The sequence below is a fragment of the Pleuronectes platessa genome, chromosome 14 (assembly GCF_947347685.1).
Source record: "Pleuronectes platessa chromosome 14, fPlePla1.1, whole genome shotgun sequence".
Classification (NCBI taxonomy): Eukaryota; Metazoa; Chordata; class Actinopteri; order Pleuronectiformes; family Pleuronectidae; genus Pleuronectes; species Pleuronectes platessa.
This window is the reverse complement of record NC_070639.1, coordinates 1,486,897-1,514,850: the sequence shown is the minus strand read 5'-3', so window position 1 is coordinate 1,514,850 and position 27,954 is coordinate 1,486,897. Positions and strand designations below refer to the sequence as shown.

Sequence of the window (27,954 nt, the reverse complement as noted above, 5' to 3'; positions counted from 1 at the left end):
CAAAACAGATTTTGACAGCAGAGCTGGGTAACACTGCCTACACAATTAAACTACTGACACAGAAATACCGAAATAAATCAATATAGAAATCTAGAAAATCTGAAATAAATAAATGTGGAAATGGAAAAATGAGTAAAACATCTAGAAATAAATGTAAAAATACACAAATAGTCTACTTCAATACCAAACAGTATTTTTTTCTTTATTCATGTGTTGAAGTAAAATTTCGGAACTTGGCAGTTTCGCTCCTCCATACCACCCAGCTGCACATCAGATCAGCCATCAGGGATCATCATGAGAGAATACAGGTCAACCCTCCAGCAGAGCACAGTGATCGAGTGTTTCAAGAGACGCTCATGAAGCCACAGCACTTCCCCCGTTATGATGTGTTCAGCCACTATCGACCTTAAGAAACTCTGCTTTAGTTAACTTAGTCCTGTGACGTTAATTGTGGTCTCCCTGTAATTCACATGGATCGAAACAACACATTTATCTTAATCTACATCTATCCTTTCCTTTCTATGGAGGTGAGGATTCAAATTCTGCCTGGGGCCCTAAAAAGGTCCGTCCTTGCCAAGTGAGAGAATTCCCGTCATAGGATAACAATCCCTGACGGGATTCCCACGGTGGAGCCCCGCCCTCCCTAGTTGGAAACAGGAGGATCGTAATTGTCCCGGAACAGAGAGACACCCACACCGAGTCTCGCATTGGACTGACTTCTTTACTCGGACATCAACGAGACTTGTCTCCTCTCTCTGCGGTCAGGATGGACTCAGACTCTGCCGTCCAGTGTAAACTCGTGGTTGTGGGAGACAGTCAGTGCGGGAAAAGCGCGCTGTTGAGCGTGTTCGCCAAAGACAGTTTTCCTGAGGTAAGATGAGTCCTGCTCGTGTCCCCCTGGTGACGAGCTGCCCCTCACTCGGGCTTTCTGTCCGTCTCTGTCCCCCGCAGTGCTACGTACCCACGGTGTTTGAAAACTACTCGGCCAGCTTTGACCTGGACCTGCAGAGAGTGGAGCTCCGGCTGTGGGACACCTCAGGTGAGCGCTCCCCCACACTGAGCTGCGGTGGACCGCCAGTGAGTCCAGTCCTAACAAGAAGCCCACGCTTCACCTCAAGATCTAGCAGGGTTCTTTAGTGTGTAAAGCTGTACCCGTTATACGTTGAATTTACTAATCTACTAAGTAAATAAATACAGCTTATATTTGAATTTGCACATGAATGATATAACTTAAGTGTGCTTTCTTCAACATTAACATTACTGTTGGAAGTAATGAAGGGGAAAAATATATTTATTTTGAATCATATGTCAAAAGCACCTTGTACAGACTATTTTCTTGCTGAATTACAGTAGAATATACAGAGCGAAGGTTCTGATAAAACTAGGATTAGGAGCCTGATTTTATTTACTCTTAAAGCTACGATCATAACAAAGTAGGCATATACCGTTTGTTTAATAAATTGCTTTAGTATAAATATATTGAGTTCATTTTGATGGGAATTACTAAAGGACAAATTAATAGAGGACATTTATGTTATATTTATGATCTTACTTATGTTAATATTAACTGTGTAAAGCAGGCCTAAATCTCATATTGTAAATCTTCTGGTTTAGTTTCACTGTAGGGGAGAGCGGGGTAATGTGGGACATTTTTTACATTTGCTCCCCTCTAGGCGAGCTAAAATGATATATCAGTAAAATGTACACATTTCCCATTAATTCAGGAGGTTTTCTAGAAATGGAAATGATCAGAATGTCTTTAGGACAAAGGGCAGTGAAAATATGATTGTTGTAAAAAAAGTGGTCTTGTGTCCCACTTTACCCCAGCTACGGGGTAAAGTGGTCCACTTACTTTTTCCACTTTAAAACTACCATAACAACACATGTTGTAATAGTTAAAATCCCGACAGCTAGATTGACAACCACTAATATCGGACTAGTAACAGAATCATGGGGATTGGTCAATTAAGCACATTTATGATTATTATGATTCATGTGATCTCTTGCACACCCTAGTTTACCGGCACATTGTTTCTCTGTCCAATTGGCAGGGACAGGGATATTGTTTTTCTCTGCGTTTTCAAATGCCAGTTCACGGCACTTAACTGGAGCAAGGCCATGGAACTGGTCAGCTAGTAGTTAAGTGTTTGGCAAGCTCCTCCTCCATCTCATCTGTGAATATTCTCTTTACCTCAGCTACTGCACCCCAGGCTACTGATTTTACTTTCCCCTTCTCTTTTTTCTTTATGAATCTTTTGAGGGTTGTCTTGTCAATATTTCTATCCCTTCCAGCTTTTCTTAAGGACTTCTTTCCTTGCATGACCTCAGCGGCTTCACTCTCCATGTCTGCGAGGGGTGTTTGGCCCCAGGTTGTCTTCCTGGTGTATAGTTTCTTGGCATGATGGCTTTTCTACAATGTTTATGACATTAAAAATAAAACATATATAATGTAATATAACACTGAAATATGTTTAAGACTAAACTTAACTTGTGCTTCATGGTGGGGTAAAGTGAGACAGTGTTTCACTTTACCCCACAGCATTTGTCCCACTTTACCCCACAGCCACCGTTTTAGAAAAAACAACATCTCTTAGCAATTCAGGCTAATCTTCAGCTAGCATCAATCACACGGTTTTATATGTTGGAAGTTCACCAACATGTATGATATAAGTTTTTCTACCCAAATCAATTTGTTCAACTTAATCAACAGTTGATTAAGTTCAAAGCAAGAAAATTTACTTTTACACCACCAACTTCTCCTTCATGGCAAGGGGGGAATGGGAGTGGCTTGAAAACATAATGGTCAAATGACCATTATGTGATCCGTTGCCTAGATACGGATCTTCATGTGGGACATCGGGTATCTCACATTACCCGATGTCCCACATTACCCCGCTCTCCCCTACAGCAGCAGTTTTTATAACACAATCGTTGTCTTCTGATTCCATATCTTTGACTTATCTTGAATTATAGTCTTTATTTAGAGAGCACAATCTGAATACACATTGTTACCTCATCAACTGCATTTACGTAATGACATCTTAGGTTCTGTCTCAAAGAAAAACAAGCAAACACCCAACATAATAGTTTGTTTGAGGTTAAGGTTTTGGATGCTTAACACTGGCTTATTCAAAGAGCTACTGCACACTTACATCTGTTTTTCAACTGTAAATGAATGATATGACTGTGATGAAACACATTAATAATGGTTTCAAAATCACATTTCTTACAAAGGTTATACAAATTCAGCATTTCATGGGTTGAACATAGCTCATAACACCAGCCAGTATGTTAAACAGACTATGCTGACATAGTCAAGTGTTTGGGTATAATCAAATGTATATTAAAGTTAACACCCTTTATGTGGTTAGGTGAATTATCTGACTGAGGAAATAGTGTTTATAGACAAACTGTGGTCTAGTCTTATTCCAGTATTGTAGCATTACCCTTGGCACCTCCCTACAACACACATGCTCTCAGGTTGAACGGCTGCTGCAGCACACACACCTGGGTAAATGGCATTATTGGTAGGGATGGTATGCGTGTTGCTCTTGATTTGTGTGACATTGTTTTATAATAGCTACAAAAATATTCACATTCATTTGATAGCTTTACAACAGCTAACTTTAGACTTTTAACTAAAGTTACGTTACACCAGTCCTTTCATGCACTTGCATTGTCTGGGCTCAGAGAGCTCCAGCTTCAGGCACAAGTGAAGCTGTCCTCCACCACACTAATGCCCACTTTAGGAGGATGCTGGAGGGGAAAAGTCTGTAAAGTGAGCAACGTTTTTAGCAGTTGAGTTTGGCTCTGGAATATTCAAATATGACTTGCCCAGGAAATAGTTTTTTCCTCAGAAGCAAGGAGTTTAAAGGAGTATTTCTGACATTTGTTTAAACAGTGAACTAGTTCATTATACCAAAGCATTCAAATACATTACAGTACATTTGAGGATTACATTGACATTATTTATAAGATTTGCCAATATTTTGTATAATAGTTTTTATAGGGACTTAAGGGTGTATGGTTCTGCCTGCTCCCCTCCCAGAAGGTCTAATAGAGGCAATTCCCCCCAGGTTGTGGACTGTTGGACTGAGTTTTCACTCCCTGAAAAGAAAACTACTCATGATAGGATCGAGTAATGTTTAGGATTCCTTGTATAAAATATATGTTGTAGAAAAGTTCTTAATTTTAATGGCAGCAATGATTCCCTGGCACTGAATAGATGTGAGTGCATGATGAGGGAGGGGCCTGGTGGGAGCATTTAATGTGTTGGCTACAGTGAAATCTGACTCTCAGCTTGAATCCAGCACTTTGCCTGCATTCCAGACAGACGGCGTCATAGTCTTGTGGAACTCACTTGTGTTGGATAAATTACAGCTTACACCCCTGCTTCTCAACAGGCCGTCCACCCACCCCTCAGACTCAGAGTTCAGATTGTGTTTCCCGCTCCCCTGTTTGAAAGGCTGGAGATTGACTGAAGGACTGAATCACCCTTGTGCAGTGGTTCTCAACCATAATATGTTAATCGTCTATTCTGAATGTTATTCCTAATGGAATTGGAAGTGTTCTGACTAAAGTTGTCAAAACTATAAGTAATACTTCGATCGTTCAAAACAATGTTTTTAAGAGTAAACAACTCTGAAAATAATAAAAAGGGGAAAGAGAAAAGGGAAGAAACAAATAAAGTAAATTGTTGATTTATTTATAAATTATGAAAAAATAGTACTAAATAAATCAATACTTCAATAATAAACATTTGCCAAATAGTAACATATATTGTTCTCCTTCATTTGTACCTTTGGAAATCTGTATGAAGATTCAGCATCTGCTCTCTCTCAAAAGGTTCCCATGGAAAAACCTTCATACCACAGCTCCTGAACGATGGCAGAAACATTTTGCTTCATTCTGTTTGCTTAACATAAGAAACCAGCTCTAAAAGATCTGCAAATCTTTCATAACTGAAAAAATGTGGTTACATTCCACATTGAGGTAAATTGTAAGAAAAAAGAAACTGATTAACAGTCAGGGTGTCTGCAACAGTGTGGGGAAAGTGTTTAAGAGAACTTAGGATATTTGTTTGTTGATGCATGTCAGACAAAGGTTCACTCTGAGTTTATAACTTATACTTACTAATAATATACACACTACTTTTGCATTACTCAGGAATGCATTAACGAACATTGATTGAACAGGCATTCTGCAAAGATATAAACTGGTAAAAGAACCTGACACAGTGAGACACTGGAAGACGGAAGCTGACTCAAGAGCAGAGTCGATGTTCTAAACACAATGAACACAATCAGGTAAATTATTACCCTGGGATAATGTTATTTAGCCTTAACTTTAGCTTTTAAACAGATTATCTTTGAAGATTCTCAGTCATCCAGGTCATGGTATCTTCAGAAGTGGTACAAGTGTACGTAGGAGTTTAAAGTGTTTGTTACTCATGGAATTTTAAGAGAAACAACATATTCTCCATTTACACACAAAACACTGGAAACTTCACCACAGAGGCCTCCTGGATAACTAGTCAACACTAGGGACAATTTAAGTAGATGGACACATTAAACTGATTATGTACTGCTTCTTTACCTTTTAACATTATTTACAAACTACAACAAAAATAAAAACAAATTCTGAGTTTGATGTTGTTATAAATTTTTACATTTTATTTTATTATCTTACTAAACTAGAAACAGTTGTAATCTGTTAAATTGTAATGCAGAGCTAATCACCGTCACATACTGACAACATGTTAATAACATGATATGAGACATAACAACCTGAGAAACAAATCCTGATGAATAGACTGATTATGGACTAGGATGCTGGTTCTGTGTTTTTATGCGCTAAATTCATTCCCTGTCACTCAAGAGTACCATTTTGAGATCAAGCTCCTCTGCAGGCTACTCCTTTTTAGGGGCTCCTGTCTTCTTCTTTTAATTGTTCCTCCTCTGGTCTGCAGCAATGTCAAGACCATTTCACAGTGTTTTTATATACTAATATCATATACTACAGCAGACTGACTGAGGCACTTAAGCCTTGTGCTTTCAGATGTGAAATTAACTTACTACTTTGAATGAGGTTTGTAGGGTCCAAGCCAAAGTTGGCTGGGGGTCATGCATGCAAAGGATATATTCCCTGAATTGAACTGAATCTCATTATATATATACTATTTTTGCTTGGAATTATTTTTTCTAATTCACAAAACATTCTAAACCAACTTTTTTGAAATCTTCCTAGGGTTGATGTTGTTGATACTGTTCAATCTGCACAAAACTAAATGCAGAATTTATCGACTCACAAACACTATAGGTAACTAAAAATGGGAAATGCAGTAAACCATGGTAACCAGATTAGTAATGTGTGACTACGTTTGAATACTAATTTACTGAATACAACCTGTGAACTGAACTGAGGAAGCCTCTTGGATGTATATACACTCCTGGGGCCGTATTCACAAAGGATTTTAGGGCTAAAAGTAGGTCCTAACTGGCGAATTTAGGAGTAACTCCTAAAAAGAATGGGCGTGTCACTCTTAAATGTAGGACTCCTAACTTTTTTCACTAAGAGCAATTCACAAAGTATTTTAGGCCTAAAAGTAGCACCTAAGTCAAGGAGAGCTTAAAAGTCCTCAAGAGGACTCCTAACTCACTAAGACCTATTCACAAAGAATCCTAAAATGGCTGCGAGACGAAATGCTTTGGAGACAATGGAAGACCGTGAGTTAATCAAGAGATATAGGCTAAATCGTGAGGGTATTCAACTTGTTGTGGACTTAGTGCGGGATGCAATAACATCCCCGACTAACAGGAATAATCCCATTAGTCCCGAAATAAAATGTTTAGTAACACTACGTTATTTAGCAACAGGGAAAATGCAACTTTGCAATGCCGACGATTTAGCAATATCACAACCATCAGTCAGCCGTGCCATAAACCAAACTATCAACGCGCTAGCTAGACCACATATCATCCAACAGTTTATCCGGTTTCCTTTGGACATTCAACAATTACACAGGATCAAAGCCAACTTCATGGCGATTGCAGGTATGCCCGGTGTGGTCGGTGCTATTGACGGGACGCACATAAAAATAATTGCTCCATCAAAAGATGAGGACGTGTTCGTCAATAGGAAGAAAGTGCATTCCATCAACACGCAGGTTGTTTTTGATGCAAATTTCAACATACTGGATGTTGTTGCAAAGTGGCCTGGAGCTACCCATGATTCGCGCATTTTAATGGAGGGCGGTCTGAGGCAGCTTTTTGAGAGGCACCATGTACCAGTTGGGTGTCACTTGCTGGGTGACAGTGGCTATCCCTGCAAGACGTGGCTTTTGACACCCTACCTCAATCCACAACCGGGAGCACAGCTAAAGTATAACATGTAAGTGATTACGCAGATTACGCTTAGTCCTATGCGTAAAACACATCGTATTGGCTCTTTGACGCCTTTTATTTGTTAAATCCATATTTATTATTGTTTACCGTTTTCCTCCATATATGTTAGAGCACACAAACATACACGAAATGTTGTGGAGAGAGGAATTGGGCAGATGAAACGTCGGTTTCATGTACTCCACGGCGAAATACGCCTCACCCCAGAGAGGGCAAGCACAGTCATCACTGTATGTGCCATTCTACACAACCTCTGCAAGCGGAGGAACATTCCACAGCCAGACGATGATGACGATGAAGAGGACGATGACCCCGATGATGATGATGATGGCGCTCGACAACATGACAATGAATTTGGCCGTGTGGAACCGAGTGGACTGGCATTTAGGGATCACTTTGTGAATACACATTTTAGGTATTGTTGGCACATTTTAACACCTTTGCACAAATCAGTCAACACACATGTGTAGTTCATAACATTTATTTTTTCAATTTTTCAACTTTTCGATCTTAAGACTGTTATATTCTGTCTTCATTTTTATTAGCCACTCTTTCGCTTTGAGGACCTTTCTTTGCCTTTTTAAAACCCTCATTTCCATCCTCAATTTCTTCTCGTACAGTGAACTGGTACCAGCAGCAGGAGGGAGAGGAGAGCCAGTGGGTGCACCAAGAGGGAGAGTTGGAAGAGAAAGGGGTGGAAGAGGAAGAGCTGTGAGAGGAGGTGCAGCTGGGAAAGGAAGAGCTGTGAGAGGAGGTGCTGCTGGAAGAGGAAGAGCTGGCAGAGGAAGGGCTAGGAGGGGGAGAAGAGGAAGAGCTGTGTGATGTGATGCTGCAGCTGGACTTTCATCTTCATTTCTCCTGTGGGGAATATATATATATTTAATTTGTAACACATTTTTGGGAAGTGGGTTGACCAGTTGCACGTTGTAATTCTTCTGTAAATATTAAACAGAAAGGTTTTTCATGAAGCCTTTTTAAATCATTGCATGCATACCCCTCAATCTCCTTTAGCAACTCGACTGCAGGATCAGCTGCACCCTGAAGGCCAGTAATGCTTGCGTCCGAGCCTAGGACGGCGTACACCACCGATGCGACCGGGGACAACGGCTTTGGTGCAGATCCTCCTCCAACAAATTAAATTTCAGTTTCATTCACGTTTCATATCACTGTAGCCTTTGTTAATTGTAAATTTAAGACATGCAAATGCATTTCCCAAATGAATGCAAGCAATGATAATAATGGACTTACCTGTAGCCGCAACAGCTCTTTTATAGTCGGCAATCTCAAACCTACACTGTGATTGCAGGGCATACCAACGTCTTTCGCAATCGTCGGTAGAGCGACAAACAGCAGGGAAGGAAGCATTTATGTTTACGCATATTTCTTCCCATGCCTCCCGCTTCTTCTTACTGGTCACTCCAGCCCCGAATCTACCCTTTATTACCCCCCTCCGCTCCAGCACAAACTGGGCAAGTAGTAACAATTGGTCCTGGGACCAATTGGCCTTTCGCTTGCGTTTCACGTTTTCAACATCCATCATGATAGGGGGACTTGAACGGCGGTATGGGCTGTTATTTAAAGTGTTTTAAGTGCTGAAAAATGCTCATTGGATAGTATTTTGCAGGGTGCTTTTAATTGCCTCCTTGATTGAAAGCAATTTACGTATTTTTATTGTTTGCTTTCTCTCTCTCTCTTGAACGTGCAGGCTACAACGTCATTATCGTGGTCTGCACAAACTTGTCATCATGCGTGTATTCTGCTAACTGCACTGTCCATAACTACTTCATAGGAATTCATTTCTAGCCTAGTCTATTTCCTTGTTTTTCGGTAATTTAGTGGGCTCGTCTGAACAACCAATCACCGCACTGACCGCTTCTAAACTCGTGCACGAGAATCAACGTCATCCATAGCAACGGCGCGTCACTCTTAGTTCACTCTTAGTGATTTATCCTTAGTAAGAGTAGGTCTCAAAGGCTTTGTGAATAACTTTTAAGAAAAAACTCCTACGTAAAATGTTTTAGCGCGAGTTAGGAGCACTCCTAGCGCTAAGATAAAATGCTTTGTGAATACGGCCCCTGATCAAAATCTTAAGACCAGTTAAAAAATTGCATGCATATGCATTTTGCACTGTTGGATCTTAGGAAGGTTCTAAGTAGAGCTTCAAAATGCAAAAAGAAGAAATGGGAACAAGAGACCAAAAGTTGTGAGCAGGCAATTTATTGAAAACAAAAATTTAACTCAAATAGGCTGTTCATCAGCTGATCAAAAGTTTAAGACCACAGCCTTTAAAAGCCTAAATCTGTGCAAAAATTTGGATTCCATGTCATTTCCTGTCAAGTAATCACACTGTGAAGATCTCTTGATGGCAAAGGCAAAAAAGCTCACCGTCTTTGAACGTTGTAGGATTGTTGAACTGCTTGAACAAGGCCTCTCACAACGTGCCATCGCTGCTGAGGTTGGACGCAGTAAGACAGTCATTTTGCATTTCTTAAAAGATCCTCAGGGTTATGGAACAAAAAAATCAAGTGATAGACCCAAAAAAATCTCACCGGCGCTGAGCCGGAGGATCCGAATGGCTGTCCGTCAAGACACGGATTAAGGCCATTACTGGTGCTGACTGCAGCCCAATAACCATCAGACGGCATCTGCGAAGGAAGGGCTTCAAAAACAAGAAACGCCTTCAAAGGCCACGTCTCCTTCAACGCCACAAAATTGCCCGTTCAGACTTTACAAGGGAGCACCAAGCATGGTACATTCAAAGGTGGAAGAAAGTTTTATTCTCTGACGAGAAAAAATGTAACCTTGATGGTCCTGATGGCTTCCAACGTTACTGGCATGATAAGGAGATGCCACCTGAGATGTTTTCTACGGGGCACAGTGGAGGGGGTTCCATCATGATCTGGGGTGCTTTTCCCTTCAATGGAACAATGGAGCTCCAGGTTGTGCAGGGGCGTCAAACAGCAGCTGGCTATGTGGAGATGTTGCAGCGGGCATCCCTCATGACTGAGGGCCCTCGTCTGTGTATTAACGACTGGGTTTTTCAGCAGGACAACGCTCCAATTCACAATGCCCGTCTGACCAAGACTTTTTTCCAGGAGAAAAACATCACTCTTTTGGACCATCCTGCGTGTTCCCCTGATCTTAATCCAATTGAGAACATTTGGGGATGGATGGCAAGGGAATTGACTTCAGTTCCAGACAGTGGATGCCCTTCGTGAAGCCATCTTCACCACTTGGCGCAACATTCGCACTAGCCTTTTGGAAACACTTGCATCAAGCATGCCAAAACGAATTTTTGAAGTGATCAACAATAATGGTGGAGCTACTCATTACTGAGTCAGTTTTTGACACTTTAATTTCTGTTTTAGGAGTTTTTTTTTTTTTTTTTTAGCTGTGGTCTTAAACTTTTGATCAGCTGATGAACAGCCTACTTCAGGTAAATTGTTGTTTTCAATAAATTGCCTGCTCACAACTTTTGGGCTCTTGTTCCCATTTCTTCTTTTTGCATTTTGAAACTCTACTTAGAACCTTCCTAAGATTCAACAGTGCAAAATGCAAATTCATGCAATTTTCTAACTGGTCTTAAGATTTTGATCAGGAGTGTATGAACAATTTATCATTGATTGTAGGGCACTAGTCAATAGAAACATAGGGCCATAAAGGAGACATGGTGCAGGGAGTGTGACGATGCACATTTAGTATTTTGGTGACGAGGTATACCTGGTGCAGCTAAGAGGGGGAAGGTTTGAGATTAACTGGCGATGACAATTGACTCTTTGAGTCAAGATTTACTGCAAAAGACTACAAACTATGATGAGCATATGTTATACCACAGATTCATGTCTCAAGTTCCTGTGTGTGATGTGGCTTTTTGGCTTTCATTACACCTGTATGCAATCCCTCTGGGTCTGTACATAAGTGAATAAAACATTGACTCAAGTCCAAGAATGCATATCCATTATTTTGTCAGACAAAAGTTCAGCTCATTTTCTACCGAGTTGTGTTTTACAGAGTGTTTTAAAACTAAGATATTAAAGCTGATTAATTTTTCATCTTTTGTTTATAAGAAGCGCGTTTTAAGAAGGCGGAAAGTAGACACACCAAACTCGGCAGAAGTTATGAAGTATTTTATCATTAAAAATAAAAATGTGTTTGTGTGTGATTGTTTTCAATATTTATGTAATGCTGAAGTCTCTATTTGTTTGAATGACCAAACAGGCTTCCAAATTGAGTCGTATGCTACAAACACCTATCTAATTCCAGCTTCAGGTATCCATTTACCACTTTGCAAAAGGTGGCATTAACGTTACAGGGCTGTAGATTCATAAATGAAGTAATACACTAGGGTTTTGTTTGAAAAGGGGAGGGAAGGTGGAGTGTTTAGATCCTCTGTTGGAATGTATGCTGCTGTAATTCTAGCCATGTTTTGGTGCGAAAAACATATTGTTTGACTGTGGAGCAAAGTGTGCTGCTTTCCCCTGCAGGACTGGATGCTGGACTTGATGTCTCACTTTTGCAGCAGAGATCAGACTGTACTTTGACTGGGCTGCTACTTGTACACAGTGGATAGGCCTACACGTTTCAGCTACTTCACATTGATCATGTTGGTTTATGTGGCCAATATGGGCAAACATACTTGTATTCCCATCAGCTTTATCCTGTGATAGGTGTTTATTTTTAGTACAGTATCCTCTCATGCTAAATGCTTCCATTTTTCATTGTACTTATGGGCCTACAATTCTGAAATAAATCTCAATTATAATGGTATCACTTTAATAAGGATCATCATAATAATAGTAAACATAATAAAATAATAACAATGATAAAGAGATAAATATAAGGAATCTGCAACATTTAGTAAACTAGCTGTAGTGAGCTTTTGAATGAAACTCTGATTCATATATAACACATTTATTATTGCCTTATATAATGGAAAATTAACCTGTGAATATTTCTTTAATTAAAGGTTCTTCTTACTATGACAACGTGCGTCCCCTATCCTACCCGGATGCTGACGCAGTCCTTATTTGTTTTGACATCAGCAGACCAGAGACATTAGACAACGTGCTAAAGAAGGTGAGTGGTCCTCCCTGTTAAGAGGTGGTCCTCCCTGTTGTCGTTAAAGAACTTGCAGACTATTAGGATTTTTCTTTACATGAGACTTAACAGTTGTGGTCATTTGACATAGAAGTAGTGCTCTTTCACATTTGTGGTTTCCTTTAATCAAAATTTTTGTTCTGTGTTTTAAATAAATAATAAACTTTGATTGAACGCTTTTCCCCATTCCCTTTCCTATTTAGCCAATCAAATTAGATTTTCATGTGTGGGAAATAATAACACTTCCAGTGACTGATCTGCTCACTAATGTTTTCGGGTGCCTGGGGAGCATGTCATCTCTTGATGATTCTTATTTTACCTGATGTTGTATTTACTAATTATTCACACCAAAGTCAGTTGTCCATCATGGTTACATGATTATCTATCCTCTCCTGGTCTTTGTGCTTTCTGTGTAGTGGAGAGGAGAGATTGAGGAGTTCTGCCCTAACACCAAGATGCTGCTGGTAGGCTGTAAGTCAGACCTCAGAGCAAACCTCTTTACCAGGTCTCACAGCAGACACACTCCAGTATCATATGACCAGGTGGGTAAATATCTTCCACACTTCCACACAGTAGACACACGTGACACAGGTGTACTCAGCATGTGTTTAACCTATTACATTCAAAAGAGTAAACAAGGTGGCTTGTTCACTTAGTATTATTTTTTATATTGATTTAACTTAAAATACTTGTATTTGTGAGGTTAACATAATTTTTTTTCTAATTAAGTCAGAATAATTTCTTTCGTTATCTGTATGAAATATGAGCTGCCATGAAACGCTTGGGGCATTAAAAAAAACAGCCCTGCTTTTAAAGAATGGTGGTTGAGAGAGTTTGGGTAGGTGGAAGTGGAGTGATAAATCCGGTAACTACAAACAGCTGTATTGTGAATGTAGTAAACTTGACTTATGGAAGTGAGGATGAAGGTTGGGATGATGGGGGCATGTAGTGGCAGAAAGTGGCTTTCAAAAGAAAGAAGACAAAAGCCAGTGGTGATCAAGGGATGACTAATGAATCATGCAGCTCGGCTGAACCTGCTGAAATGGTCTAGAGAGTCAGGTTAGATCAATCCAGACAGTGGAAAATCCGGTAGACGAATGGAGAGTCATACTTTTGTTAACTGAGAACTTCCATCTTGTAATGATGGCTAAACAAATTGAAAAGCGTGTTGGTTTGCAAAGTACTTGACGGAGGGTTCGTGACGGAGGGTTCGTGACATCACCCATTGGTTTCTGCAGAGTGAGAATGAGGCTACTAGGAGGTGTTCCCCCAGCGCCATCTTGTCCGGTGTTGACTCCTCCTAGTTCCTGGCTAACCAATCAATGGGCAAGGACGAGGAGCACGAGTGACGACTCACAGCTGAGCAACGGCAGCAGAGCTCTATTTGCCTGATTAGCTCAGGCTACGGCTAACCGGCTACCGTCGACATGCTAGCCACCGGTGCTAACGGCTAGCGCTGCCCAGCCGGAGGATCGCGATCTGTACCATGAACTATAGGTAAGTAACCTTGAAACTATACAACAACAAAACCTATTGCTTTATCTATCATCATAATCATAAGCTAACATGTCTCAAGTGGTTTTTAATATGTAATTGTTATAAAAGTTACTGTTTATTTAACATGTTTAATGAACAGATTGAAGCAAGTTAACTACAGAGTCGTGTGTTTGGTTTTGACTTGATTTTTTATTTTAATAAGTTAATATCAATAAGCTACATGTGTAAGTTGCATGTGATAATAACAATGTTTCACAAATATTCTGATACAGGCTGGTATATCCACCATTACTATTGCACCCCGTTTAGTTAGCCTGTTATGGAATTTTATGAAGTGAATTAGACAGTTTAGACAGTTCTCATATTAATTATATAATTATGTTTTCACACTGAGGGAAGTGGAGAGACTTGATGTGGACTGTTATCAACAGCTCTGTGGGAGATTATCACCTTGAATATTACAGATGAGGTAGAAAGACATTCTATCTATTTGTAAAATGTTTTATTTCTTTCAGTACTTTTATCCAAAGGGACTTAAAATATGTGCATTTAATCATGAGGGTACAAACCCAGAGCCCAGTAAATCGGTTCTGTCCGAAATGTGTGGTGCTTCATACACAACACAAAACATTCTTTAATAGCGAGTTTCTTCTTTTCACTAGATGAAGCACTGCAGCACCTGATGTCCTCAGCAGCAACATGGTGGAGATCGGCAGCTTCAGGCTTCAGGCTGGTCAACAGGAGGACGACTGCACCAGCTTCAGGTTTTTCTCCCTTAACTAAAGATGGCCTGCAACTGTTTAGAGTTGGCAGTCATTGCTAAGTGTCATGGATAATAGAGTTAATTTCTATAGTCATTATGGTTGGTTAAAAAATTGACACTTATTAGAACAATGTTTATCTTTTGCTTTCTGATTTGATACACTTGGGATAAGAACCCAGTGATTTATTTTTCTTCTTTCGATCAGAGACAGAACATGGTCATCACAGTTGTGTCCTGCAGGCTCGTCCGTCCCTAATAAAATGATAGGAAACATAAAAGTATGGCATTATTGTAGAGGAAGTGTTACGTATGAACAAAGTTTGTATCCTTATTTGCTGTGGATATTCAACTATGTATTTGAATAAGCTTTTGGATTAAACTGTGCACTACAAAGACAATGAATGTACAGTATGGAGTTATTTCACATTAAAAGTATTGCATATATTATTTAATTCATTATGTACTATACTTTGCTTTGATTGTTTTTAAGTAATGAAAACAGGTCTTTACCTGGAGTCGGTGTTGAAGTGATGACTCAGTGTTCAGTCTAGTTGGAATCCAGTTGTGTCTCATGTTGGAAATCCTAGAGGAACATTCAACACAAATACACAGATATGTAAAGTCATACATGTGCCAGGTTAACTCCTTAAAAGACTTTTACATGGTAAAAATAAAAGTGTATTACTTCAAAGTTCATCAGATCATAATCATTTCAGCTTAGGAAATATGTGGTGGACATCAGCCTTAGGTTCTCTATGAGACTGTCTATTCTAGTACAGTTACACTTCCTATAATTTATTTATATTTAACACAATAATTCAGTGAAGACTGCCTGAGATTAACGATGTAAAAACTGAAGGTAGCAGACAAGTTTAGTTTTCACTGTAACACGTTACAACACTTCACAACAATACTCTGAATAAAGAGCGTTAGGAGACGTCATGCTACTTTAAACAGCTGCTCTTAAAATGCAGATATGACTTTAAATACTCAGGTTTCAGTTGACCACAGTAAATCTGTTTCTGCAGAAAAATGATCTGTGTTAGTGATGTGTCGGTCGTGAACGATTCGTTCGTTTTGAACGAATCCTTACAAAGACTCGGGAGTAACGAGTCCTCTCAAAGAGAGATTCGTTCATTTTCTCATGGCCGCGCATCGGGACTGTTGCATAGGCTGATGCAGGTCACGTGAAAAAGGATCCAAAGACTCGTATCCGGCAGATGAACGAATCACTGATCCGAAGACTCTGTTGGCAGAAGAACGAAACACTGATCTGAAGACACGGTCGGGAGGTGAACGATTCGTTCATCTGCCGGGTACGAGTCTTTGGATCATTTTCTACGTGACCTCCATAGGCTCAGAAGAGGAAACAGTTACCTCATTCCCTTTCGCGTGACCGCTGTTAAAAAGCAGCCATGACTGACAGCTTTTGTGTGGCAGATCATATATTTTTTAAGAAAACCTCCTATTAAATACAGTAAAACATGACAGTTTGTATGGTTTTAAATTGTCATTTATTGTGACACTGGCATTTAATTATCACGGGAAATAATTACACTGCACTAAACTGTAAGTGTAAATGTAAAGTGAAAATAACAAATAGGGCTGAATAGGGCTGAACGATTAAGATTTAATATGCGATTCTTTTATTTTATCCTCTCTTTCCCCCCAAAAAATAATAATGAATGATTTAAATATGACCAACACAATATTAGATACTGTACAATATTCTTTCCCACATTTTTATTTGAATGCAGCGTTGTTATAGTCAGTGGATCAGCAGCAGATTAAGCTCTGTGTCCGCGGATGCGGCGGGCCAGCTGGATGTGCTGGCAGCGTGCGGATCAGCAGCTCCATAGATTCCCGTTCATGTCCGGGTGGACGTGCAGCAGTATGGAGGTGCCGGGCGATTTTCCCGTGCGCCGCCCGCACCGCGGTCACCGGCGAGATGAGCTCGCTCTGTGTGGCCGACACGTCAGCCGAAGACTCTGTGGGCAGATGAACCCGATCATTGATCCAAACACACGGTCGGGAGTTGAACAATTCGTTCATCATCAAAAAAAAAAAAAATGAGGAGAGGCGGTGGTCGAGTGGCAGAAACTTGGACTATGGGCAGAGAAGGTCTCTGGTTCGTCTCCGGTTCGACTCCACGGAGAGACAACAAAAGACGAACCTGGATTGATCTGTCCAAAAATCCAAAAGTCTCCCTATCCTCTCTAGTGCCCCTGAGCAAGGCACCTCACATCCCAAACATCTGCTCCCCGAGCGCCGTACATGGTCGCTGACTGCTCTGTGTGTCCTGCACCAGATGGGTAAAAAGCAGAGATTAAATTTCCCTACCTGCATGAGTGTGCCTTTGCATGTCTGTGCATGTGTTTGGGACGAATAAATGGATCTTAAAAAAAAAAAAATCTGCCGGGTACGAGTCTTTGGATCGTTTGCACCCCCCCCTTGAAACGAACGAATGACTCAAAAAGAGATTCGTTCATTTTACTGAACGAGATTCAAAGAACCGACACGGTAAAAAGATCCGAACTTCCCATCAGTAATCTGTGTAACGTAGTCAAGTCAAATTGTTTGGCGAGTGAAACAACTTTACATAACATTAGATATCTTACTTGGCGGAGCTTACTCTCCATACACACACAGTCACCTGTCTCAGTTTAAAAGATTCAGCATCAAACTGGGCACTTTTAATTTAATGAGCCATTCGCAGTTTCACTGTACCGGCCGTGTGTACTTAGACTTGCATGGCTTAATCTTTGAGACAAGCATATGCTACTGGCAGGATCAACCAGGTAGCCCTCTCTGCGCTCTGGTTCACACCGGACGCGGAAGCGACGCCGAAGCGTGGCATAAACGCTAATCCCTGGCGCGCCGGCGCTTGGCTGGTGACATCGGACGCGGTAGCGACGCCGAAGCGCCGCGCATTACTAATAATATCTCATACTTCTGCTGCTATCAGCCTGCAGTAAAAACGGCATTTAATCATTTTTTTCAAGCATATACAGTGCCTTGCATAAGTATTCACCCCCTTTGGACTTTTCTACATTTTGTCATGGTATAACCACAGATTAAAATGTATTTCATCGTGAGTTTATGTAATGGACCAACACAAAATAGTGCATCATTTGGAAGTGGGGGAAAATATTACATGGATTTCACAATTATTTACAAATAAAAATCTGAAAAGTGTTGAGTGCATATGTATTCACCCCCTTTACTGTGAAACCCCTAACAAAGATCTGGTGCGACCAATTGCATTCACAAGTCACATTTGCAAGTCACATAATTAGTAAATAGGGTCTACCTGTCTGCAATTTAATCTCAGTATAAATACACCTGTTCTGTGACGGACTCAGAGTTTGTTGGAGATCATTACTGACAAATCATGAAGACCAAGGAGCTCACCAAACAGGTCAGGGAGAGTAAAGTTGTGGAGAAATATGAAGCAGGGTTGGTTATAAAAAAATATCCAGAACTTTGAACATCTCTCTGAGCACCATAAAATCCATCATAAGAAAATAGAAAGAATATGGCACAACCGCAAACCTACCAAGAGGAGGCCGTCCACCCAAACTGAAGAGTCGGACAAGGAGAAAATTATTCAGAAAAGCAACCAGGAGGCCCATGGTTACTCTGGAGGAGTTGCAGAGATCCACAGCTGAGGTGGGAGAATCTGTCCACAGGACAACTATTAGTCGTCTACTCCTCAAATCTGGCCTTTATGGAAGAGTGGCAAGAAGAAAGCCATTGTTGAAAGTGATCCATAAAAAATCCCGTTTGGAGTTTGCCAGAAGCCATGTGGGAGACACAGCAAACATGTGGAAGAAGGTGCTCTGGTCAGATGAGACCAAAATTGAACTTTTTGGCCTCAATGCAAAACGCTATGTGTGGCGAAAACCCAACACTGCCCATCACCCTGAGCACACCATCCCAACAGTGAAACATGGTGGTGGTAGCATCATGCTGTGGGGATGCTTCTCTTCAGCAGGTACAGGGAAACTGGTCAGAATAGAGGGAAAGATGGATGGAGCCAAATACAGGGAAATCCTTGAAGAAAATCTGATGCAGTCTGCAAAAGACTTGAGACTGGGGCGGAGGTTCATCTTCCAGCAGGACAATGACCCTAAACATACAGCCAGAGCTACAAAGGAATGGTTTGGATTAAAGAATGTTAATGTCTTAAAATGGCCCAGTCAAAGCCCAGACCTCAATCCAATAGAGAATCTATGGCAAGACTTGAAGATTGCGGTTCACAGACGGTCTCCATCCAATCTGACTGAGCTTCATCTTTTTTGCCAAGAATGGACAAACCTTTCCATCTCTAGATGTGCAAAGCTGGTAGAGACATACCCCAAAAGACTTGCAGCTGTAATTGCAGCGAAAGGGGGTTCTACCAAGTATTGACACAGGGGGGTGAATACTTATGCACCCAACAGATGTCAACTTTTTTGTTCTCATTATTGTTTGTGTCACAATAAAATGTATTTTGCACCTCCAAAGTACTATGCATGTTTTGTTGATCAAACGGGAAAAAGTTTATTTAAGTCTATTTGAATTCCAGTTAGTAACAGTACATAATGGGAAAAAGTCCAAGGGGGGTGAATACTTATGCAAGGCACTGTAGGTCTGCCGTCCTCACCACTCCAGAGTTTTCCAGCCTCTGAATCCGAGATTTGTGTCGTTTCTGTTTGGACTGAGACACCCATGGACTGCAACAGCGTCCCAACATGTGTCTTTTTTGGTGTTGTCTTTATACAACATATGCTGAGAATCAACTTCTCAAGTTACTTCTCCACTTCAATTATTAATTTAATGTCATCCATGTTGAAGAACTTCTCCGCTGTTTGCTCCGTTAAATGTCGGGTGTCGAGGGTAAATTACGTATTCTCCACTCAAGCCTATGTGGAGAATACGTAGCCCCCCCTCTCTCTTTTTATCTTTATCACTGCTTGTGTGGCTGTAGTGGATGGGCAGAGGGGGACATTTAATAATGTGGTTGGTAAAAGTGGTAAAATCATAACTCAAAGACAACAGAAGGTGAATACAAAGTGTGGGATGCATATTAGATCATTTATATCATATAAAATATTTCATCAATATCGTTTAAAATCATTTTTCAGTGTGTTTCCTGTCGCGATACGCTCGCGTCAAGCGAAAAAAATAGACTCGACGCCGAAACGATCGCTTCACGGCACTAGGCAGCCGCGGCACAACGCTACGCTTCAGCCTCCGGTGTGTTCAGCGCTGCGGTTTAACATGGGAGTGGATGGGAGCCAGAGGATTGGCGCTGCGCTTACGCCTCGCTTCGGCGTCGCTTCGGCGTCGCTTCCGCGTCCGGTGTGAACCCGGCGTAACGCTTCTCTCTGCTGGGTGACCGGCTCATGTCGGTAATAACTCCTGTTTGCATCGCTATTACTGCTGGTATCTTGCCTCCGGGCTAGCGGAGCTAAGCTAACAAGCCGACGATACCTGTGAATCACTACTAACACATATAAATATAGGGCTGCTCGATTATGGAAAAAATCATAATCACGATTATTTTGGACAATATCAAAATCACGATTATTTAAACGATTATTAATATGTGCCCTTATTCTGAAGTCTATGCTTTATTTTTTAATAACTTTCGGTTTTGGTAAACACAGATGATGGCTGCGTGTCTTATTCCTCCGTAAAACCAGGATATCGGTGCCCGGTTATTCAAAACCTTAATGATGGCAACCCTAGCACTCTCTGACCGGCGCGGAGAAATGCGGGTCCGGTCTGACCGGTCAGACCTCAATATTGCTTAAACGAGTGAGTTACAAAAAAATTCACCCCCCTCAGAGTTGTCATGAAGGAAGAACCTCACGATTGAGACTAAAACAAAGATTTGAACCATGCTGTAAACAGGTTTAATTCTGCTCTAAAGTCGGCGTTTTTAACATAGGAGTCTAATGGACTTTCTGTCTCTTGGAGCCGGCCCTCTGTGGCCACCCAGTGAACTGCAGCTTTTTACACTTCCTTATCGACATCATCGCTCAGCCCAGGATGTTGCCCCTTGGTTTCAACCGAACCAGAAAAAAAAATGCCTCTTCGCTCAATTGGATAGACCTACAACCAATCAGAGCAACGTAGTTTGTGACGTATGTAAAGCGACGCATAGTTGTTGTCAACAGACCTCAACTGCACGCACGCTGGAAGAAGTAGAGGAAGAAGATCAGCTAAAAATGATTTTTGCCGGTGTTGTAAAAATAATTTAAGGATACACGGAGAATTTACCAACACGATCAGCATTTTTGAGAGAAACAGTAAATGTAACAGCCCCCCCCCCACACACACACACTTCCCAAAACATGACGCAGAGTTTCTCTACTGATGTCACATGGCTCTTTATTGTTCACTTCATCGTAGCCGTAAATACACCGTAAAACTGGAATGACATTAAGTACACGATATTTTAATCCATAAAACCAAACACAAACGTTAAAATACAATAAACAAACAAATCACCACGAGACAAGTCTGATGCGTTAACGTGAAAGCGACTCCCGTTCTGTGCTACCTGCAGCAAAGTAAATGGGACCAGCTTCCTTACCTTGTTCCGCTGGCGAGGGGTGTTAAACAAAATTTTTTAAGAAATGCCGCACAGCCGGCGTCCGTCCGTTGTTCCTGCTCCTATCCTTGTGCCTGGTGTCTTATTGCACTGCTCCGCAAGCGAGGGATCTGGTGCGTCTATTTACATGGTCCGCTCCTTAAACTGCAGGTATTTATGCGATGGGAGTCGGTACGTGTAAAACAAAATAAGCCCAACACAAAATAACAGAATAAAACAGTATGCATAAAGTGGCAGGTGTAGCAGTCAGTTACAGTAAAGGTGAATACACGTACGAACAAGTTCTCCGTTTAGGATTACAACACATCAAACAAATCGGATCGCATTTGTCGGTCCTGTAAGAACTTAATAACACAACAGGAACGCGACATTCCCGTGTCCCATCTTCTTTGCGACCATAGATTAAACTTTTTCCGAATCCCGTAGGAAGGTCGGCAAAAACATCTTTTCGATTTACAAATGCCTTGATCGCGTTTCTCTGTTCCTCTTTCAAAATGAATGCGCTGTCGATGTCTTCTAAAACAGACTCAATGTCAGCATCTACACATCTCAGCTCTCCAGCGGCAGGCATGTTTGTTGAAAACGAATTAGACCCAAGCGCTCTTTGGTGACGTGGTGGATTACGTTACTGTTGATCATCTGTCCATCATTGTATAAAGCCCGCCCTGACAATTTGATTGGTTCGAACAGCTTCTGTTCGGGCATAGTTTCTCCCCAACGGAGCTATGCCAGACCGAACTTCCCAACCTCAAATGTTGTGGGCGGGGCTAAAATCGTCTGGCATCTAGGCTAATCCTGAGTGCCACTATCTTTCTCAATGGAAGATTTAACATACCTGAAAGCAAGGAAAGTACTTAATGCAAGTCGAATTACTTTGAAAACAAATGGAGAACGAGCAGAAACACCTTCAGTAGTCATTGGATTTGATCAACCCAATTTCTTTAATAATTGAACTTTCTTTAATAATTGAACTTAAATATAACAGTTAACTTCTATTGATTAGATATACTTTAAAAAAAATCTAATTTAAAACATGTAACCTGTTAGTTTAATCTTTAAGTCCATGACGTTATTTAGGCAAGCTTCATTATGTATTGTTGATCCAAAGTATTTTCTTGATTTGGCACAATTTACAATCATTGTGTTACTCTAAAATTCATTAAGTTACATGACATGATAATTTCTTTCTTTTATCTAACAACATAATTTCTTATAACAATTTAATTAAAAAACAATTGAATTATTGCCCACCTAACTATTCCCCTGACTTATTAACTAAAGCATTCTCAGAATTTGCAGAAGTAACTTCGCCATTGGCCTTGGTGGGAGGTGACTTTAATTGTTTACTTAATCCTCGACTTGATAGACATCCCCCACGAAATTCTCCTCTGTCAAACCAGGCTAAGGCCCTCTTATCGACTTGTGGGGAAATCAACTTGGTTGATACATGGCGAGTATTGCATCCGTCTGATTGATTATTTTTTCGTACCCCAGTCTGTGATGCAATTTGTGTCTTCCTGCTCAATAGGCATTATAGTGGTTAGTGATCATGCAATTGTGCTCCTTGAATTGTCTCTTGACATAGAATCTGCAAGAAGTAAACGCTGGAGATTCGACACGCATCTCCTGAAAGATGACAAATTTGTCTCTCATCTGAAAAGTGAATTTAGGATATTCCTGTCTATTAATTCACAATCTACTAGCAACCCATCCTTACTGTGGGAAACTACAAAAGCATACGTCAGGGGTTTAATTATAGCCTACTCGGCCTCGAAAAAGAAGAAACAATTAGAACAGCAACTAAAACTTGAAAAAGAACTGGCATATATTAAAGGTGCACTTTGCTTAACATCAGACCCATTACTGTTGCGGAGGAAATGCGCAATACAGGCTGCTCTAGACACTTTGCTAACCCAACAGGCTAAGACTGCTCTCCTCTTCTCAAAGCAAAGGCTATATGAGTATGGGGATAAGCCCAGTAAGTATCTATCTCATTTAACCAAAATTAAAAGGGACCCTCAAATTATTCCTTCAATTTTAGATGGGAATGGCACCCGCCATTTTGATAACAAATACATTAATAAAACTCTCAGGCAATTTTACACTAGGTTGTATGAATCGGATCAACCACAGGGAGTCTCGGATAGGATGGAATCCTTTTTAGGAAGATTAACCCTTCAAACCATCTCTGATTCTCAAAAACGTGAATTAAACGCTCCCATCTCCAGGGAGGAGGCCCTGTTAGCACTTAAAGGCCTGCAGTCAGGCAAGGCACCAGGGCCTGATGGCCTGAGCAGTGAATTTTCTCGAGAATTTCAGGATGTACTTTTAGACCCCTTTTTGGAAATGTTGGATCATTCTTTCATCACTGGTAGCCTACCTCAGTCACTAAGAGAAGCCGATATCACCTTAATTTAAAAAAAAGTAAAGTCCCCTGAGGACTGTTCAGGATATAGGCCTATTGCTCTTCTGAATCAGGACATCAAAATACTATCTAAAATATTGGCAGTACGTCTCGAAAAGGTTCTACCTTTCCTTATTAGAGAGGATCAGACCGGCTTTATCAAAAATAGAAGTTCTAGTTACAATGTTAGGAGGCTCCTACATATTATCAATATTTGTCAGACACAGGAAATTGATAGCATGGTCATTTCACTGGATGCAGAAAAAGCTTTTGACCGTGTCGAATGGTCATACCTGTTTAATATCTTGCATAAATTTAATTTGGGAGACAATTTTATTAGATGGGTTAAATTATTATATAAAACTCCCATGGCCGCAGTCATCACCAATGGCTATAGGTCTGACAACTTCCCACTTCATCGCTCAACACGTCAGGGCTGCCCTCTTAGTCCCGCTATTTTTGCCCTTGCAATAGAACCTCTCGCTGAGGCTATAAGGCAAGATTCTGACATAATTGGCATAAATGTGGGTGGGATCCAACATAACGTTTTGCTTTATGTGCTGGAGCCTGAGACTTCTGTTTCACGTCTAGTTGATGTTATTACTTTGTTTGGATGTTTTTCGGGTTACAAAATCAATTTCTCAAAATCTTTAGCTATGCCAATGGGATGTCTTAGAGATAGAACTGACACACTACCCTCAGTCCCATTTAAATGGTCCATAACAGGGTTGGTTACCTGGGTATTCATATCACACCTTTATTTCATGGAATGTATAGGCCAATTTTAACCCCTTCCTAGACTCCATAAGGAGGGACCTGGACAGATGTGCTCCACTCCCCTTGTGATTGCTTGGTAGAGTTTCTATTATTAAAATGAATATTTTGCCAAGATTGTTATACCCCCTACAGATGATCCCATTACTCTTGTCAGGCAAAGTACTGAAGCTGCTTAATGGCTGGCTGAGTGACTTCATTTGGAACAAGAGAAAGCCCAGGCTAAAAGTAGCGAAACTACAACTTCCCAGTTCGAAGGGTGGTCTAGATCTTCCCAACATCAGATGGTATCAGCTGGCATCCCATTTGAGATTTATAGCAGAATGGGTCAAGGAGGAACCTACCTATGATCTGCTGAGTTTAGAAAAGTCACAGACCTCAGGCTCCCTGTTAGGCCTTTTGGCCTTCAAGGACTTAAAGTCAGCCAGGAGCCATTGTAAAAATAACTCTATAATCTGCAATACTTTAAAAGCATGGTATATTACACAAAAGCTTGAAGGGAGGTCTGGTCTAACATCTTCGTTGGTTCCAATTCAGGGCAATCCTAACTTCTTACCAGGCATGGTGGATGGTGGGTTTAGCACTTGGACATCTCGAGGGATAAAAAGGATGCGTGATTTATTTCAGGGTGCATCCATGTTGTCATTTGCACAACTTCAAGAAAAGTATAATCTTCCCAGGCATGACTTTTACAAATACCTGCAAATCCGGGACTTCATAAACAGGGAAACTACTACGCTGCCAGACTGTATAACATCCTCACATATGCAGCAAGGAAGAATATCTTTTTGTCTTGGATAAGCGACAAACCCCCCACTAAATCGAGCTGGCACAAGATAATTATGGAATGTTTTCCCCTTGAGTACCTGACCTGTCTGCTTCACTCTTCAGAGGGACCGTTTATGAACATTTTGACTCCATATCTTCACTTTTCCAGCTCTACAGTGGCTTCAGTGCTCTTGAATGTTGTCCTTGGCTAGCCTTAGGCTCTTTATCTTTATCTTGTTGTCATTACACTGATTGGGTGAATGTAAGTATGTATAGACTGTCTAGACCAATGTTGTACTGAGTGTTGTTTTATTGTTGTTATGTCAATATATAGAAAGTTCAATAAACATATTTGTAAAAAAAAAACTAAAACAAAAAACAAAAAAAATTGAATTCAACGTGTCAATTCTATGAGTGGGTAGGAATGTGTCCATCACACATCCATATAAAACATTGGTATGTTTTGTTGATCTGGTCAAAACCTCTGTTTACTGTTAAAGGTGCTGTGGTACTAGACTGAATTATCCTGAGAGCTGTTTTGATTACACACATAAGGCACACAGAATATTGGGAAGACTCCTGAATACAATGTGTCCAGTACAGCCTCATCACTGACTGAGCTAGATGATAAAATGCAGAAGTGAGGAATAAAAGTCACGTTTGAAGTAGGAAAAATTACCTGTAAGTTCATTAGCTGATCAATTGTGTTGATTAATTGTGTCTATGGACAAATCCAGGGCTGCCCGTCTATTCAAGTCATTGAGAGCTTGAACAGCTCTTACGCCTGAGTTCAGTTAGAACAAAACCTCCACCATCCATTTGTTAAATATTTGTGTTGGCTCTCATCATCAGTATAAAGACTTTACTAAGTTTTAGGAATGTGGAGCATCATTTCGACACACTCTTAATCCTTTTGGTGTTTCTTGTCCCAGGGCTCCAACACAGCCAAGCAGCTGAGCACCCCCTACCTGGAGTGTTCCTCACTGCAGTCTGACAACAGCGTCAAGGACATCTTCCATGTGGCCACACTGGCATGTGTCAACAAGAACAATAAGAGCATGAAGAGGAGGAAGTCCTCCAGAGCCACTAAGAGGATGTCTCACAGCGGAGGAGACATGTCCCCTGTAGCATCAACACACTTTCAGCAGACCAAAGCTAAGAGCTGTGCTGTTATGTAAACACAAATACTGATACAGACATTGCCAAAGACAGAGCATGTGGAGGGTCTGTCCTGCATTCTCTGTGGTTCTAGATGTCGTTTACACATGAAGCAGGTGTGATGATTGATTTCCAGCAATGATGAAAATGCCCAATGCAGACTTTATAGAGATAGGACTGGGAAAGTACTGTGTGCTTCAATGTGCCATCACCTGTAACTACAGAGAGCTGCCGTGGAGACAACACTAAGTATCTTACTAAAGTGTGTCCGCTAAGACATCCTCTTCATTAAAAGATGGTCTGACATGCTGTAAGTTTTCAGCATATTCAGGTTGACATTATTTTGATACTCGTGAAACCATTCAATGAGCTGACAGTTCCTCTTTTGGGACATTCTCCTCTAGCTACAACATGTGCATACATGAGTTCATTAGGAGGTTCACCTGAAATAAATGTGTATGGGAGTGTCACCACTCTATGCTCCTCCAACCATTTACTTTGCATTTACACCTGATAAGTGTTGCCATTATCAGAATTTTGCCCATACTATTATCTGGCCTAGGGTACACCCAGTAGGTATAAAGACAGTTTTCCCTGAACTAGATTCAGATGATCACACTTCAACACCAGTGAGAGGTAGAGTGGTATGCACTTATTCAGGATCTTCAAATCTTTCAATCGTAGAAAAGGTAAATCATCAGGAGATGACAGTCCCCTGGCAAACCCAAACCATCAAAAGCCACCATTTCAAAAATACATTTCATGAAGAGATACCAAATGAATTTGAAGATTCTGCTGTGGAAACTAAAGAACTACCAACAGAAAGACCGACTTGGGGGACAATGAACACTTTGGATATGTGTGACTCTGTTTAGTTGGCTCTCCTCTTACCTTTTTGTTATGGTGTATAACCTGTTCAGCCAGACGAGTTGACATATCCTACTAAGATTCCTCTGAGGGTTGAGAGGCAGGAAGGTGAGGGTAGAATGATTAAAGGATACTTTCTTTGATGTTGGGATATCAAAGTCTTGCATGTGATGATATAATATGTAATGTTTCTGGTGACTTTTTGTGCACCACTAATCTTTGTTAAAAATGTTTTGTAATGCCAAGATAAATATAGTTTATAAAAGTGTTGCTGCTTCATGCTCTTTTTCTCAATGTAATATATCTTGAAATAACAATCGAAAGTCAACAATAAAGAAAATGACTTATTCGACCCTGGATTTACACTGTATTAAAGCAAAATGATTCCATAACCATTGCAAAACCTCAGTGCCCTCAAGTCTTACTGTGTTGCACACCACTACCAATTCAGCACTTTCAGCTTTTTTATATTTGACCTCCAGCAATTGGGCCTTGCTCCAATATTGTTATGGTGACATTTTGTGAAGACATCATCCTGATGTCATTTATAACATATGATAAATGATTGGTTCATCTTAATAGGCTGTTGATCGTAACCATAATGTGACTTTTAACAAAAGTGAAT

General features: G+C 40.6%; 2 protein-coding genes across 3 annotated transcripts; both read left to right on the top strand.

Moving 5' to 3' along the window:
- The first annotated feature begins 652 nt into the window (after positions 1–652).
- On the top strand, positions 653–27,597 carry LOC128456303 (rho-related GTP-binding protein RhoE). Its single transcript, XM_053440397.1, has 5 exons — positions 653–871; positions 952–1,039; positions 12,367–12,476; positions 12,914–13,039; positions 26,237–27,597. Exons 1-5 carry the CDS (start codon positions 767–769, stop codon positions 26,480–26,482), a joined length of 675 nt encoding a protein of 224 aa, XP_053296372.1. The 5' UTR covers positions 653–766; the 3' UTR covers positions 26,483–27,597.
- LOC128456301 (putative nuclease HARBI1) lies at positions 4,955–8,368 on the top strand. 2 transcript variants are annotated; one of them, XM_053440396.1, is made up of 4 exons: positions 4,955–7,389; positions 7,513–7,815; positions 8,021–8,121; positions 8,155–8,368. In XM_053440396.1, exons 1-4 carry the CDS (start codon positions 6,686–6,688, stop codon positions 8,220–8,222), a joined length of 1,176 nt encoding a protein of 391 aa, XP_053296371.1. In that variant the 5' UTR covers positions 4,955–6,685; the 3' UTR covers positions 8,223–8,368. The 2 variants fall into 2 exon arrangements, with proteins under 2 accessions (XP_053296371.1, XP_053296370.1); XM_053440395.1 differs by having other exon boundaries at positions 8,021–8,368.
- Positions 27,598–27,954: the final 357 nt, after the last annotated feature.

Bases quoted from the DNA above. Each gene is read 5' to 3' on its own strand.
- LOC128456301 (XM_053440395.1), top strand. From the start codon at position 6,686: ATGGCTGCGAGACGAAATGCTTTGGAGACAATGGAAGACCGTGAGTTA. The intron at 7,390-7,512 runs GTAAGTGATTAC...CATATATGTTAG, and splicing joins GCACAGCTAAAGTATAACAT to AGCACACAAACATACACGAA. The intron at 7,816-8,020 runs GTATTGTTGGCA...CTTCTCGTACAG, and splicing joins TTTGTGAATACACATTTTAG to TGAACTGGTACCAGCAGCAG.
- LOC128456303 (XM_053440397.1), top strand. From the start codon at position 767: ATGGACTCAGACTCTGCCGTCCAGTGTAAACTCGTGGTTGTGGGAGAC. The intron at 872-951 runs GTAAGATGAGTC...TGTCCCCCGCAG, and splicing joins CCAAAGACAGTTTTCCTGAG to TGCTACGTACCCACGGTGTT. The intron at 12,477-12,913 runs GTGAGTGGTCCT...CTTTCTGTGTAG, and splicing joins TAGACAACGTGCTAAAGAAG to TGGAGAGGAGAGATTGAGGA.